Here is a 16777-nt window from a genome sequence, read left to right as displayed (position 1 = left end):
AAAAAAACAAGCGCAAATTCAAACGCGATTTCAATATGTCACATATTGACAGTGGCTCACCGATGCCAATGACATAATTACCCAGCTACATTTCCGAAAGAATGCAAAAGCATTGACACACACACACACACATATATATATATATACATATATGTGCAATACACATTTCAATGCTATGTCATTACTTTAAGTTCTTTATGATGGGTGTCTAGATTTCTATTGACTTACAAAACAGGTGCATGTGACACAGTCATCTTTGCTGTCTTTCCAGCTGGTGCCGTTCACAACACGCCTGTTCTGATCCTCAATTACACAATCTGCAAGGAACAGAGGAGAGCCAACATATACAAAGATGTATTAATACCAAGAATCTAAATGTTAAGACTGCTGCTGTTCTATCACATTATACCTTTACACACTGGGCAGCATGAGTCTGGAGGGGTGAACTGCTCATTTAGAGGACAGGTGAGTAGTGGGCAGACTTTGTGTAAGCAAGTCCATGTCAGGTCCTGTACGGGAGATCACCCAAAGACAGCATCACCCCATAATGAAACTCTGTAGTTGCTGAAATATCCTAACTGTAAATATTTTATTCCATATCTGTGAGGTATCACACCAAAGTGTTGTTGTTTTACCTTACACTGGCAGGTAAAACAGGGGTCATCTGTTGCCAACACCTCATTACCAATCAGTGCAGTGGTACAGTTACTGAGAGGCTCTAAATATAGACACATATGTTAGAGAGCTCAGCAATACTGCAGAGATAATACACATATAATTTATTTATTCATTTGTTTGCTACTAACGTGCACAGGCAGGACAGCAAGAGTCAGGTCCAGAGAACAAGATGTTGCCCTTAGGACAGTCAACCAGACTGGGACACTGCTTTCGGTAACACTTCAGGTGCTGTTCTCCATCCGGCATCACCTGAGAAACACACAAAATGTCAAGAAACTGCTTCAGATTTTACTATTACAGCTTCTATCACTCCATTTATCCATCTATCTATATTTATTTAATGATGAAATCTCACTGAAATCAAATATCTTCCAAAGAGAAATCCTTGCATTATTTTTACGTTATTTCTGTCTTTCTGTTTTTACTGCTTCAAGCAATTTTGCTACAGTAAGTAGAACTGAAGCTTAACTGACTTTGAAAACATCATTCATCACTTTGACTTAAAATACTAAACCCTGCACGGATCGCACATTGTGTGACACAAATAGGGTGTGGGAAGCAGACTGAACAAATTCCATAAAGCAAAGTAACAAAAACTAAAGGCACTTAGTAGAAAAAAACGGGAAACACAACTGGAAGTATAACAGACGGCACAACAGAGAGTGAAGAGAAGATAGCCAGTTATCTTTATGTATAAATCCTAAGTGGGGACAGGAAGGGAATGAGAAACAGCTAAACATAATCAAGGTAATCAGCAAACAGGAAGCAAGCCCAAGACAACACACCAAAGAGATGCTAACTGACAAAGTGAAACAGGAAATCTAGAAGATAACTAAGCACAGAGACACACAAAGACAGGAAAACTGGGAAACAGTATTGAAAAAGCATTCCACAACACAAGGATCAGATCTGAGAACTGTAAAAACGTTTATTCTAAGGTTGTCACATGCTATTTTCATACCATTTTTATAACACACATGAGATAATATCTTGTCATTTGTGTCAGTACAGTAATGGCATATCTAGAATCTCACTATCAATCTGAGTAATGAAACTGTAAGACTGTGAATTCCCTGTTTTAAACACAGATTTAGTATAGCCAATAAGTTATAATAAAAAAATAACCTAAACCAAAATTTCATGATCCAATACAGAGATGATTTTTATTTATTTCATACCTCACATGTGCAGATCTGACAGGGGTCATTGGCTGGATGGAAACTGTCCCCTGGTCCATATACTTTGCCCTCAAATACACAGTCTGCTCAAAAAATAATGACAGATTGTGACAATAAAAGAATATGAACACATATATTTTATATTAAATGTATGGCTTTCACTACTGTATGGCTACGTATGGGTTTCACTACTGGGAGAGACTGCAGAGAAACAGAAACTAAGAAAATGTAAGGCGAATATGCTTACCAGCACACATTGGGCAGCACTCCCCAGGCACACTGATGAAGTTAACACATGGAGACAGACAGTGTACTTCAGAGCAGGTGGTCACACCATCCACGCACATACATGTCATACATGGAGTCGAGTCTGCAAACCAGCTGCTGCCCTCTGTATGCTCCTCTCCCGCATAAACACAACCTGAGAAGGAAAAGTGAGTCACTGACAAACTATTCCTCCTGTGATCAGAGCTTCCATTAGTTTATTTACCTCTACAACGAGGACAGCAGGCTCCTGGATCAGTCACCTGATGCACACAAGCAAGCTTAGGACACTCAGGAACTGCACAATGCACCTCTCCTGCCTGTGAGAATATCACAGATCAGCACTTCAATACAAGAAAGGTGGGAAATATGGAGAAGAATAAAATCTATATCTGCAAACAAGATTTATAAAGTCAGACCTTACAGATGCAGGTGGAGCAGTGGTTTGAACTCAGGGTCCACGTCTGCCCTTCACTGAACTCCTGTCCATTCAGCATACATACTGAGTCACATGACCAAGAGTAGCAGAGAAAGAAAATGTTGGAGAAGTCAGTCAGAGTTTGTTCTAATGTTGTGTATATTACAGTACAGGGTGGGATTACCAACCCAGAGTGCAGGCCTGGGAAGGTAAGCCGACAAAATATGGCATTAAGACTGATGAACAAGCGACTGTGAGTGGGTTATGGTTTAAACATAAATGTTAAAAACTGACAAAAAGGTAGAAGATTGAGTGTGGAAGAAAAAAACTGTGTAAAGTTGTAGTGTAGGATATATTATTAGTTCTGTCAGAATTACTTATATTACTTCTCTCTCAACTACAGTAATTTAAAATTGGACACAAGGGTTTTGAGCCTCCCCATCATTCTGCATGAAAAGGGTAAAGGCAGGGAGAGCACGATCAGGAGTCCTGACAGAACAGAGCAGGTTATCGGTGACAATAAGCATTGAATTAAGTCAGAAATAGCATTAAAAGCACAAAATGGAAAATGTGGGTGTGTAAAGGAGCTTGTGGGGTAACAGTAGCTGTTGCAGGCTGAAGCAGCTTAAGTAGCACATCCCATATGAGATATGGCCAATAGAATGCACAGAAGGGTATCAGCTGAGCCTTCACCTGATGTTGGCTGTGATTGAAATCATCCGGGTTTGTGAAATTATACTGCAGGCAAAGCCATCGTTGGGACGAAAACACACACACTGCAGCTGCCAGGGAATGGTGCAAGGTGGTGATATGTGCTGGATGATGGTCATGACCTCTTTCTTCATTGACCAGTAGAAGGTCATACAGTACACCTGGAACTTCCTCTGTTAGGTATCTATATTTTCCGCTTGTTCTTCAGCCACATGTAGGCTTTGAGTCTTGCACCACATTTTTCACTGTCTGCATTGCCTTATATTGTGGTACCAATAGTGATGAGTAAGTAGAGCCCATGTGCTGAAGAGACCTGTTAATCTCACTGATTGATGTTTGGGCCCCACATTTTTTTAAATTAATTTCTTTCGCTTTCAACCTCACACTCATTCTCAGCGTTAAGAATGCTCCACTAACTTCTCCTAAAGGCTCCTTTCATCCCAGCAGAATCACATTAATATGTTCTTTGGTTTTTCTTGTAGAACTTTGAAGGGGGGAAAAGAAAACATCAAACGACATTTCACAAAAGAAACAGACAAGTTCTGACAAACAAAAGAAAACATGCAATGACGTCACAACAAATAAAAACACAAATTGTTATGATGTTTTCCCAATAATCTCTAACTTCTTCTTCTTTCACCTGCTGTCATTATGGGTCACCACAGCGGTTTATCAGCCTCTATTTCACCCTATCCCCAGCATCTTTTTCTGCCACGCCAACTCTCGGCATGTCCTCGTTCACTACATGAATCTTCTCTGTGGCCTTCCTCTTTTCCTGGCAGCCTGGCAACTCCATCCTAAACATCCTTTGCCAAACATACACACCATCCCTCCTCTGCACATGTCCAAATCATCTCAGCCTTGCCTCTCTAACCTTTCCAAAATGCTCAACCTCAGCTCAGCCTCTAATATATTCATTTCATATCCTGTCAATTCTGGTCACTCCTAATCAGAATCTTAGCATCTTAACTCTGCCACCTTGAACTCCGTCTCTTGTCTTTTTTTTCGTTTTTTTAATAGTGCCACTGACTCTAAACCACTCTCACTATAGATCACAATATTGTCTAGAAATATAAAGTCCACAAAGACTCCAGTCTGTCTTTCTCTGTCAGACTGTCCATCAGCATTGCAAACGAGAATTGGCTCAAAGCACATTCCTGATGTACTCCTACTCCCACTATGAACCCATATGTCATTTCATTTTTCTTAGTTTCTTTTTTCTTTTCAAGCTTTTAAAACTCTCAGATGCATTTAAAAAAATTTTTTCTGTTCTTCAGTCCTCTGGTAACTAAAATGTCAAAACCTTAAGCAATTTAGTCAAATCCTAAGGCCATGCAGTTCCACAGACCTTAGACAGCACACAGGAACAATAACTGTGTTTTCAAAAGGATCACTGACCACTTAGTGACAGTCTCCAACTAAATGTATTACCAAATGGATCACGGGACCAAACTGTTGAAAGTTTGCTGTGGTGGTATGTTTATTGAGTATTCTGGTACCAATTCAGAGAGTGGGTCTGGGAAGGTAATCCAACCCTGACCCACTGACAAAACACAACATTTATACTGGTGAACAAGAGTATGGGCTGGGTATGGTTTACATGCAAGTGTTAAACAGTGACAAAACATATAAGGTGGAGGGTCTGGAAGACAACAACTGGGTGACAAGATCAAGGACTAAACAAAGACTTATTATGACAAAATAAAGTGGTGACAGGGTCAAGGGGTCTGGGTAGACAACTGACTTCTTGTTACAGGGGTTGTAACCAGGAACAAAATGATAAAGGTCAGTGATTCAGTGTCTCAAGTTAGTGAGCGTCTTAATAGTCTTCGTCCAAAGGAAGCAGATTTCCAAATTAGTCCATAAAAGGTGAAAATAACGTGTTCCAAGTTGTTGAGATGTGTAATTTTTGTGATCATGTGCTTGAATTCAAAATGGGATTTATACTCTTTGTACTTCTGTGACATTTCTGTTTAACAGTGTGAAAACAGTAAAGATTACATACTAATGCAGGTTAATTTTCTGTGAAGCCCTTGTTATATTTAAAAAGTGAATACATACGGGATCCTAGCTTTCTTTATAATGAATTGTTGGCTGTGTGTTTATCGTTTCAGGATGTACCTGAGCACGGCTCTGACATGGAAACGTGTTGAGCGCAGGGTGCTTGTTGGCAGCCGTCGGACACACATTCAACAGTGCCCGCGGCACAGGTGCAGCTCTGGCATTGGTTTGATGGGGGCCTGAAGCTTTCGCCGTTAGAATAAACAGCATCCTCATAGAAACAGCAGTCACAGACGGGGCAGCATTCCCCAGGACGCGTCACTGGATTGCTACAGGTAATGCTTGGACAAGATTCCTGCTCACATACCACACCACCATTCTACACAACACACATACAAACACACACAAAAAAGCAAGTGCAAATTAATGCCTGGTAAAAAAGTCACTTCTAATATGAAGAGTTATTATAGTTTTAAATGAGTTTTTAATTTTATTTCATTTTGACTTTTTGTTTTTACTTCAGTTTTAATTCAGTTTTTTGTTTCGGTTTAGTTTTTATTGTTTGAAAATATTTAATTTTAGTTATGTTTTTATTAGTTTCAGTGTTAGATTTAGTCTTTTTGAATTGTGGATAGATACATATGTTAGAGACAAGACTTTTTTTTACAATAAAAACACATAACCTTTTGAAAGTAGTTAAACCAAAGTCTTTTTAGATATAATAAAATAAATATATATAAAAATAAAATATCCATCAAAGCCTCATGAGGGAAACTGTAATAATATTTTTTAAACAAACTAACAAATATTAAAACAACAGGGAGTGAAAACATTTCCTGGCAGTTTTTCAAAATAAAAGAAAAATTCACCAAATTGTAATGTGCTGATGGGGTTAGGGTTGTGCTATTAAACAAATTGTTAGCTAAATGTATCTTCCTTAAGTAACATATACTGTTTAAATGGTTTACACGTGGTTACAAAACATTTGTAGCTTGCTTCTTTTAAGTCCTCAAATGTTTCTTTACAGGGATAATATTTCAATATTTAAAGGTGCTCTGTTGGATTGGGCTCTGGTGACTCTGGAGGCTATGTGACTACAGTGAACTTATTGTCACGCTCAACAAACCAGTTTAAGATGATCTGAGCTTTGTGCGTTATCCTGCTCAATGCAGCAGTATGGTGCTCTGTGGTCATAAAGTGATAGACATGGGCAGAAACAATACTCGGGTTGGTTGTGGCATTTGAACAATGCTCAGTTGGAACTAGGGAATCATTTGCAACTGGTGCATATCAAATAACATCTGCCATCTTCTGTGAAAAAGCAAGCTATAAACTTTCAGAGCATACATGATCTGAAATGACAGATATTTGCAGGTTTGGTTCTTAATATAAGCCTGTAATCTCTAAAGTTTCTGATTTCTGATTTTTCTGTGTATACTGAATGTCACAGTTGATAGAGCTGAAAATGATGCATGGCAGTACCTGACAGGAGCAGCGCTGACAGCTATCTGTAGGGTGTGCAAATTGCTCCCCACTCAAACAGTCACGTCCATAGAAGTTACATCCATCACACACTTCACATGCGCAGCTGTTGAGAGTTGGATGTGGGCATGACACAGCAGGGCATTTTCTTTGCTCACACACTACCTCTCCTCTCTAAAAAAAACAACCAAAACCCAAACAAAAATAAAACATGATGCCATGATGGTGAACTTAATAAGCGGTTTAAATAATGCGTTGCTCTCGCTCACTGAACATCTGCAGTCCTCGCACGCTTTTTCTCGTTCAAGGAGAATCTGTCCATCAGCATAAGTCAGACCTTCAAAACGACAACCTGCATACACAATAAAGCATTAGTTACCTACTTATTCTACTTAACATGAGCTGTGATGTGTTGATCGCTGATACCTCCACAGACTGGGCAACCACAAGCATCAGCGACTGGATTAGGACAAAGGGCTTCAGGACACCGCTTCCTCCTACATTGCACCGAGCCTCTCTGTAAGAGAAATAAGCATGACATGGTGTCTAAAGCTAATAGGAATGTCTGTGTGGGTGTGCTGATACTACCTGGCAAATACATTCATAGCAAGGGTTTCCTGGGTCAGGAATGGACTGTCCATTGATGAGGACTGCGCCATTATAGGAACAGCCTGTCAAATAAAGATGTGTTTAGTTGGTCAAATTGTAAAAATTGGGGGAAAATATCAGTGTGGGCACAGTTAGTTTATTAAGCGTTCATACGGTCACATTCTCCACAGCATTGTCTTGGTGGTTTGTAAGGGTGACTGCATTTTTCATCACAGGGTATCCTGGAGCACGTGACATCGCCTCCGTAACAGTGACAGACAACACAGGGGTCGCTGCCATCATGAAACTCAGTGCCGTCAAGATATTCTCTACCATTATACATGCAGCCTGCAAGAAGAAATTTACAGTTTAATACATGCAAAAAAAGATCATTTTTAAATGACTTTAACTGAGGCCAGTGATTGGTGCATTGGCTCAGGTTCTCACCATCACAGGACATGCAGCAATCTCTCTGGACTGGGTGTTTACAGTTGGAGGGAGGACAGCGTTTCCTCTGACACTGGACAGAGCCGTCACGGCAAGCACACTCAACACATGGCTCTGATGGGTTATCCCACATCTCCCCATTAACTCGCTGTTGAGCTTCATATAAGCAGCCTGAGAAAAAGAGAGAGAGAAAGATAATTGATAATAAAGACGCAATAAACAACTGCATCAAATATCAGTAGTGCTCTGATCTTTAATTAAGGACATGACAACTTGTACCTTCGCAGCTCCGACAGCAGTCTTGTTTGATGGGGTGAGAACAGTGAGCGAACGGGCAGCGCTTTCGCTTACAGCGAACTGTCCCGTTGGTGCAGGCACATGATCGACAGTCGTTATTGGGGTCGCTGAAATGCTCCAAGTGACTGTAGGAGCTTTGTTCATACACACAGTCTGACTGAGGAGCTGAAGAAAACAAAAACTGTGAAATTATTTACCATAAAAACTTTCAGGAGTCAGCTTCATAGTCGTTGGTATAACTTATATTTTGCCATCACCAAATCATTTTTGTATTTATATTTAAATTATATTATACTATTCTCTCATTATATATGTATGTAAAGCATACAAACACAGTATTTGACCAGTTCCTATTTGCAGTGTAGTCCTGAAACTGCTATTATTCCTCTTCCTCCTCCATCGTCACAGCAGATTGTCTGCCTCCATTTCACCCAATCTCTAGCATCCTCTTCAGTCACACCAACTTTCTCCATGTCCTCCTTCGCTACATCCATGACACTCCTCTGTGGTCTTCCTCTTTTCCTCCTGCCTGGCAACTCCATATTCAAAACCATTTACCCCTTACATCCACTCTCTTTCCTCTGCACATGTCCAGCCCATTTCAAGTTCGCCTCCCTAGCGTTGCCTCTAACCTCAACCTAAGCTGTTCCTAATATTTCTAATCCTGTCCATCCTGGTTACTCCCAACAAAAATCATAGCATCTCCACTCTTGGCAGTTTCCCCTCACCACCTAAGTTTTAATTTCCCAGTCATCTGCTAATTCTTTCCTACGACCCAGAGCCTGCCTCAACTCCTTCCTGAACTCTGCACTCTTTTTCAACTCCCATTATTTAATCCTTGCCTCTGCCTTCACTTGCTTTCTGTTCTTGATTTCCAAATTCATCCTACAGACTACCTAATGAAGTTGCTTAGCTACATTCTCCACTTGCAGCCCCCAACCTCTTTCAGATTGCACCCTCTGCACAAGATGTAGTCCGCCTGTCTCCACTCTTTCCTATCTTACCCTATCCTACCCTGTTCTTCTCCCTTCTTGAAATATGCTTTCCCAAAAATTTTCATCCTTTTTGCAAAGCCAACTGCCATCTTCCACATTTCTCTGCTTATCACATACCTATCCAGCACCTCACTGCCTCGGTTGTCAATATCTACGTGTCCACGTAAGTCTGTTCAATCTCTCTTCCTTTGAGATTATCCATTTGGCTCCTTATTGTCACCATGGTAGAACAGTTTAAATCCACCTCCGATGCTCCTTGCCTTTTGTGCACACAGCCTTCCTATCTAGCGTCCTTTTTCTCCATCACATCAGCCACCTTTCTTCCTTTACCAATCATAATTCCTACATTTAGAGTCTCTACTCTCATCTCCAAACTCCTACCTTTCCCCCTCTTTTGCTGCTTCTGTATATGCCTTCCCCCACTCCCCTACCTTTGTCTTCACTCAAAAAAACTATTACTAGATGTAGTTTACATTACTAGTGTAAACATTTGAATTGTGGAGTGACGAAGAGTGCTTTTTTCTTGGTTCAAAGTAGATTCGTGAATTTTTTTATTTGAAGGGGGTAACTGTGCTTTGTACTACTTTTTCTAGATATTTTAAGTCATCAAAAAAGATAAAGAGAATTCTGCAAGAGCAAAAATGGCTTGTATAACAGCGAAAAAAGGCTTTTTAAAACTCTATTTTGTGGCATATTTGGCTGGTGATTCTCTCATGCAATTTTACTGTTGCACTGGAAATTCATTTAGCTAATGCTTTAAAATAACTTTTCAAACAAGCGCCCCAGAAGGACTCTGTTCTTGCATATCCTTACCAGGACACTGGGGACAGCACTCTCCTTGTATCACATGAGGATTAGAGCAGGTCAGTGGTGGACACCTCTTCATCAGACACTGGACATTTCCATTCTATGACAAACACGAACAGAAATGAAAATCTGCTTTAAGAAGGCAACATGTTATTGAATTAGGTGTTGTACTCATTATTCTTACAGTGCAGCTGCATGTCCTGCATGAGTCAGTAGGATGGGGAAATTGTTGTCCATTGGAATATTCTTTCCCTGCATAGCTGCAGCCTGCAGCAGTAAAACAAGCAATGTTGTAATTATGAGATCCTAATTTCTCGGAGTTGTTTATTTTCCTTACAGCAAATGTAAACTTTCTCACCATTGCAGTTGTTCTGGCAGCACTGCCCAGGCATCGGTGCATTACAGCGAGGCTCAGAACATTGCGCCTGATGGCAGTCAATCCTTCCACTCGCACATGTGCACTCCTCACACACACTCACGGGGTTGGGAAAAACATCTCCATTCAAAAACACACGGTTTTCATAGGAGCAGTCTGACAAGAACAAACACACACATTACAGTCACCTCACTCAGAATAGATCACGTTTACCTATGATAAGAATCACAGTCTGAGTTTTAGGTACCTCGACATCTGGGGCAACAGTCTCCAGGTGGGGTGTAGGAGTCCCTGCAGTTAAGCTGAGGACAAGATTGTCTCTCACACTGAATAGTGCCATGCTGAGCATAAGATGAAAGGAGAAGATGTTAGCAGGTGCAAAGATAAAAAGTGATAGGGAATGTGTTAATGAATGGATTCTTACCAGACAAGTGCAGGTGTGGCAAGGTTGGTCAGGGGTCGCGAAACTCTGACCATTGCTATAGACACGTTGGTTATAAGTGCAGCTTTCACAGACTGAACAACAGGAGCCTAAAAAACGAGACAGAGTATTCAGTTTGTTAAAGTATCTCAAAGAATGTGGAATTTGTGAAAAAGTTCATTTTTTCCACAATTTAATTAAGAAACATAAACGTAATATTTTACACATTCATTTCACAAAGTTCAGCAGACACAACCACACTCATGGGGAAGCCTGCTGACTTGAAAATGTCCACACTCCTCAAGGAGAGTAAGCCTTTGCCGAGTAGGCTGGCTTGACTGATCATAGTTTGATATATAGATGCCTGATTTTCACCAGACACACGGCCTAATCATCAAAATTAAAACAAAACAAAAAAGACATATTTCAATTAATGTGTAATAAATATAGCATTTATAAGAGTTAGGGTCACAGTCTTACCAGTAATCCTGGTGGGATGCAGACAGTTGTTGGCAGCACACTGTGTGCGTGTGCATAAGGCCTCTCCATTTGCACAGGTACAGCTGGAACAAGGACCCTCAGGCTGCCAGTTGGACCCCTCATCATATTCCACTCCATCCAGTTCACATGCTGCAATGAGAAAAGAAGGTTTTTTCGAGGGCACTCACTCGTATGAACCTGCACTCTAAATGTGTATGAGTCAGAAGTTACTTTTGCAGACTGGACAACAAAGATGTGGGTGTCTAATTGGATTGGAGCAGCGGACAGGAGGGCACTTTTCTTCGTTGCAAATTACATTTCCACTCTAAACCAGAGAAGCAACAAAAGAAATGTCAAAGATATTAATGGGCATAAAAAGTGCTATGATCTAGAAAAGACAAATGCATGAAACAAATGAAGAATCATGCCTCCTCTTGAGTGAAAAAACAAAGAGATTTTTGCACTAGACACACACTTTCTTTGGGTGTATATTGCATAAACTTGCCTTACACCTGCACTGCAGGCAGGGTCCACCCCCAGAAGGGCTGAAAATTTCCCCATCAGCATACACCCTCTGTTCATACTCACACTCTGGAGGAACAAACACAGATAGCTGATTGGTTGTTTCTGTGAAAGTTGAAATGTAGAGGGAACTAGATGCATATTTTGACACTGACCATTGCATGTGGCACAACATTCTCCTCTGTGCTTAGCTGGATGAGTACACTGTAGTGTAGGACATAATGCAGCCATGTGTTCACATGACACTTGACCTGCCTAGCAAAGAAATTGAATATGTATCACTTATTCTTTTAACCTTAGTTGTCACAAATATCATGGCTACTCTGTAAGTTTTGATACATTTTTATTCAGACTTTGTCAGTTTAAACTCACAGAGCAGTAGCATTGGAGGCAGGGGTCTCTCTTTGAGGTGAACCTCTCTCCATTCACATACGCTTCGGACTCATATTCACACTGCTCGCATCTACAGATTCACGTAAACATTGATTAAATATATTTAAAAACAACAAAAAAGGTGAAACTGTACAGGCTTAAATATGATACGGATGATGGTGGTAGGCGGGCTTGTTACCGTGGACAACACTCCCCAGCACGATATACTGGATTGTTACAAGATGGAGCAGAACAGCGAACGCGTGAACACACCATATTTCCATTCTTTGAGAGAAAGAACAAAAAAAATGATCCTCAATTCATTTACACACACGAAAATCAAATTTAATTTTAACTTATAGACACACCTCACATCTACACTCTTCACAGGGGTCTCCAACAGGGATCACAGCTCCATTAGGGACTTCATGTCCATTCACATCACAGCCTACAAGACTCACAAATAGACACATTATGCCTCTACAGTCTAACACATATACAAACCTTATTACACAAGGCAATTAAGCCCACCTTCACAGACTGGACAGCAGGTATTTGGAGGAGGAGCAGTAGGGTTTCTACAGGGAGTGTAACACTGCTCCCTCTCACAGCGAACATAACCGTCCTGTGATGAAGAGTGAACAGCATTATTAGAGATGAAGGTGAGTGACCAGATGAAAACCTGAGCATGTAGTTGCTGTCAAACCCACCAAACACTGGCAGATATCACAAGGACTCTCCACCGACCTCCAAGAGTCTCCATTGTTATAATTTACACCAGAATGGGTGCAACCTGTAAACACACATCACATTATTGTATTATTCCTGTGCTTCTAGGTATGAAGATATTAATCTGTACATCTAAACAGATTTTTATCCACCCTAAACCTTTCTGCAAGAAAGATTCTCAGTACAGAGTTCCTAACAACCCGAAACCAACAAGAAGGTCCATTTGTTTTCATATTTGTTGAGTCCTGTCAATTTTTGTGACATTGACAACTGGAAATTTGAGTATATGTGATTAGGACAGCACATGCTATTTGTTATAGTAAAAAAGTGGAACGCAGAATTATTTTGGATAGCTATAAAAATGCCAGTGTAGGCTTACAAGTTATGCACCATGGGTGATACAGTAAAAAGCATGGATGTGGTGAAGGGGTACATGCAGAGGGTTGGTATGACAAGAAGAGGATGCAAGGGATAGGGTGAGATGGAGGGAGATGCTCTGCTGTGGTGACCCCTAAAGGGACCAGCCAAAAGAAAGAAAAAGAAATGATACAATGAATGCCAGACAGAGTTACCAGTGTGCATAAAATGAATTAATGTGTACCTTGCCAAATAGGCAAGTTTAGTTCCTCTCAAATTTATTATTTAGTATGCTTTATCTTCTCTGTACTTACCTGTGATTTGCTGGGCACAGCCTCCAGGTACATTCCCCTGTGGGCAGTCTTGAGGGGGGCACTCCCTGTTATCCTCCTATTCAAATGAAGAGAAACACAAAATGAGAAAAGGAATGGAAAAAAGGGCTAAAAGACTTCTTAAGCTTATTTAATATTTTTGATTGTCATTTATTATGAAGTAAACATCAAATACTTACATTGCAGGTTTGTGTCTGACAGCCAGGTACATTTTCCTCTCTGCAGTCTTGATTAGGGCATGGCTGTTGAGGGCACTGCCTGTTATCCTATTATTAAAAGGAAGACAAACAAAAAATGAGAAAAAAGGAATGGAAAATAAGACCAGCAGAATTCTTCAAGCTTATTAAATATTTTTGATTGTTATTTATTATGGAAAAATATGAAATACTCACATCACACGTTCGTGTCTGACAGCCAGTTACATTTTTCTCTCTGCAGTCTTGATTAGGGCATGGCTGTTGAGGGCACTGCCTGTTATCCTATTATTAAAAGGAAGACAAACAAAAAAATAAAAAAAACTAATGGAAAATGGGACCAGCAGACTTCTTCAACCTTATTAAATATTTTTGATTGTTGTTTGTTATGGAAAAAAATGAAATACTCACATCACATGTTCGTGTCTGACAGTCAGGTACATTTTCCTGTGGGCAGTTTTGAGGAGGGCTTGGCTGTTGAGGGCACTGCCTGTTATCCTCCTATTTAAATGAAAAGAAAGTAAAATGAGAGAAAGATCCATCCATCCATCTTTTTGCGCATTATCTCTAAGGGAGAGGCCAGCCACCCTTCAAAGGACGCTCATTTCTGCCGCTTGTGTCCGTAATCTGTTCCTTCAGTCACTACCCACAGCTCGTGACCATAGGTTAGGGTAGGAATCTCGTTCAACCGGTAAATGGAGAGCTTCACGTTTACACTCAGCCCTCTCTTCACCAAGAAAGGACCGGTACAACATCCCCATCACTGTAGCCACAACACCAACCCGTCTGTAGATCTCCCGCTCCCTTCTCTCGTCACTCGTGAACAAGACTTCAAGAAACTCCTCCACTTGGGGCAGGAACTCGTCCCTGACCAGAGTGGGCACTTCCCCTTTTTCCAGCTGAGGACCATGGCCTGAGATTTGGAGGTGCTGATTCTCATTTTCATTGCTTCACACTTGACTTAACACGCGCTGCGAACCATTCCGGTGCGAGCTGGAGGCCATCGCCCAATGAAGGCAACAGAACAACATCAACTGCAAAAAGCAGGGATTTGATTCTGAGAACACACAAGTGGCCACCAGACGCTCACCCTCAGGCACCCTCCCCGGGCCTGGCTTCAGGGTGGGGCCCTGATGACCCTACCCTACGCAGGATGAACTGTGCCCTTGATCATATACTCACAGGGGTCTTTTATATCGCTCTTTGAAAGAATGAACTGAAAGCAGTGCCAGAAAAGTTCTTTAAATTCATTAAATGTTTTTGACTGTCATGTGGTTAATTATTAAATACTCACATTACACGTTCTTGTCTGACAGTCAGGTACATTCTCCTCTCTGCAGTCTTGATTAGGGCATCGCTGTTGAGGACACTGCCTGTTATCCTCCTATTAAAATGAAAAAATAAGAAAAAAGGAATGGAAAATAGGAGCAGAAGATTTCTTCAAACTTATTAAACATTTTTCCATTTCTTATGGAAAAATATGAAATACTCACATCACACGTTCGTGTCTGACAGTCAGGTACATTTTCCTGTGGGCAGTTTTGAGGAGGGCACGGCTGTTGAGGGCACTGCCTGTTATCCTCCTATTTAAATGAAGAGAAACAAAAATGAGAGAAAGAATCAACAGAAAACAGTGCGAGAAAGGTTGTTTGAGCTCATTAAATGTGTTTGAAAATCATCTGCTGTGGTTAATTATTAAATACTCACATTACATGTTCTTCTCTGACAGTCAGGTACATTCTCTCCTGGGCAGTTTTGAGGAGCGCACGGCTGTTGAGGGCACTGCCTGTTATCCACCTATTTAAATGAAGAAAAATAAACATAACATAAGCAATGAACAGGAAACAGGACCAGCAGATTTCTTTAGGTTCATTTATTGTTTTTCATTATTATTTTGTTGCGACTGAATATCAAACACGTACATTACACGCTCTTGTCTGACAGCGATCTTCAGTGCAGTTGGACCCATTGTGAAAAGGACAATCTGACTGGACCCCTGGAAATCAAACAAAGTCTTTAGATCACAATCTTTTTCTGCGTCTTTAATTGTAAGTTAGGATTTTATGCAGGCTTGGAGTTTTATTCTGCTTTCTTTCTCTGTGTCTCTCTGTCAACCTTTTTCTCTTTACTCTTTGTTGGATCGATCACCTCTGATTCTGCCCATGGCTTGCTTCCTGCACCTGCAACTCACTGCCTGCCTCATTAGTGCTGTTTTTAACATAGCTAAATACTGTGTTTTTACAAGCAGTAAAGCTTTCATTTCCTATTGAAGTTTACAAGTTGAAATCTTGTTGTAAATAAACCTTGCCAGTTGCTTGACTCTGCTCTTTGGTTGTGTTTATGCTGGAGTGTATACTGTAAGTAAGAAAATCTAAATTTTTCTGGTTCCACCCTCTGCCATCTCTGTCTGTCTCCACAGGTTTTCTTTACCTTTTCTCACTGAGTCACTGATGAACATCTGGCTTTGCTCTCTTTCCAGTAATCACAAACAGCATGGTTCTCATGTGATATACATGGGCTTGCCTTTACACACGCATACGCATTTTATGGACTGTAACCATAACCAGAATTGTCTTCATACTTTCCGACGTTAAGTCAGACAAGTCTATTAACACTGCAGGATATTTACTGTGGGCGAAACAGAATGTTAGTTTTCTGAGGGATTCCCTACCAAACAGATGAAATCACGGTCTTAATAACTTCCTCTATTATGTCTTTGTCCATTTAAAAGATTATGTTTATAGTACAGCAATCACTGAAGAGAAAAGTCACATTTATTATAAGCATTTACATTCCTCGTTGAATATAATTTGCTGACCTTGGGTATTTCAGCCTTTAATCACTGTAATGACTCAAGCAATGTGTTTGTGTGCAAGAGAAGGCAATAATCACCGCGCAAACAAGAGGTTAGTAAAGCTGCCTACTGTGCCTAAAGGCATTTCCTTTAGCAAGCCAAGAATGCATTTGCTAAAAGTGTGAGTCCACAAGTGTGTAATCATGGTGCCCTTGCAGCTGTCTGCTCTACGTATGTACTAGCAATGAAGCAAGTGCCAAAGGTAGGTCAGTGGGGTGTAAGAAAGGGGACAGTGGGCTAAATGTGGGGAAAAAAATGGGAAAATCAAGAGAAT

The 16777-nt window shown here is 40.6% G+C and overlaps 1 protein-coding gene across 1 annotated transcript in view; it reads right to left on the bottom strand.

Annotated features, from left to right (window-relative positions):
* kcp (kielin cysteine rich BMP regulator) overlaps positions 1-15641 on the bottom strand; it is a 21094-nt gene extending 5453 nt beyond the window's left edge. Inside the window, exons 1-38 of the mRNA XM_013910102.1 lie at positions 15572-15641; positions 15357-15446; positions 15143-15232; positions 14944-15033; positions 14061-14150; positions 13848-13934; positions 13635-13721; positions 13438-13513; positions 12748-12830; positions 12569-12662; positions 12406-12485; positions 12237-12322; positions 12038-12128; positions 11821-11920; positions 11649-11734; positions 11375-11468; positions 11144-11293; positions 10667-10773; positions 10490-10583; positions 10225-10398; positions 10051-10133; positions 9873-9966; positions 8047-8229; positions 7768-7938; positions 7495-7668; positions 7321-7403; positions 7159-7249; positions 7002-7084; positions 6733-6906; positions 5371-5629; positions 2540-2622; positions 2347-2440; positions 2104-2277; positions 1857-1939; positions 807-927; positions 636-718; positions 410-509; positions 229-317 (exon numbers count right to left, since the gene is read on the bottom strand). Coding sequence (XP_013765556.1) covers positions 229-317; positions 410-509; positions 636-718; positions 807-927; positions 1857-1939; positions 2104-2277; positions 2347-2440; positions 2540-2622; positions 5371-5629; positions 6733-6906; positions 7002-7084; positions 7159-7249; positions 7321-7403; positions 7495-7668; positions 7768-7938; positions 8047-8229; positions 9873-9966; positions 10051-10133; positions 10225-10398; positions 10490-10583; positions 10667-10773; positions 11144-11293; positions 11375-11468; positions 11649-11734; positions 11821-11920; positions 12038-12128; positions 12237-12313 — 3195 coding nt within the window. The 5' untranslated portion in view covers positions 12314-12322; positions 12406-12485; positions 12569-12662; ... (7 more) ...; positions 15357-15446; positions 15572-15641. The remainder of the gene's footprint in view (positions 1-228; positions 318-409; positions 510-635; positions 719-806; positions 928-1856; positions 1940-2103; positions 2278-2346; positions 2441-2539; positions 2623-5370; positions 5630-6732; positions 6907-7001; positions 7085-7158; positions 7250-7320; positions 7404-7494; positions 7669-7767; positions 7939-8046; positions 8230-9872; positions 9967-10050; positions 10134-10224; positions 10399-10489; positions 10584-10666; positions 10774-11143; positions 11294-11374; positions 11469-11648; positions 11735-11820; positions 11921-12037; positions 12129-12236; positions 12323-12405; positions 12486-12568; positions 12663-12747; positions 12831-13437; positions 13514-13634; positions 13722-13847; positions 13935-14060; positions 14151-14943; positions 15034-15142; positions 15233-15356; positions 15447-15571) is intronic.
* Positions 15642-16777: the final 1136 nt, after the last annotated feature.

The sequence above is a fragment of the Pundamilia nyererei genome, unplaced genomic scaffold (assembly GCF_000239375.1).
Source record: "Pundamilia nyererei isolate P.nyererei 1_Seehausen unplaced genomic scaffold, PunNye1.0 scaffold00035, whole genome shotgun sequence".
Lineage (NCBI taxonomy): Eukaryota > Metazoa > Chordata > Actinopteri > Cichliformes > Cichlidae > Pundamilia > Pundamilia nyererei.
This window is presented reverse-complemented; position numbering and strand designations above follow the sequence as displayed.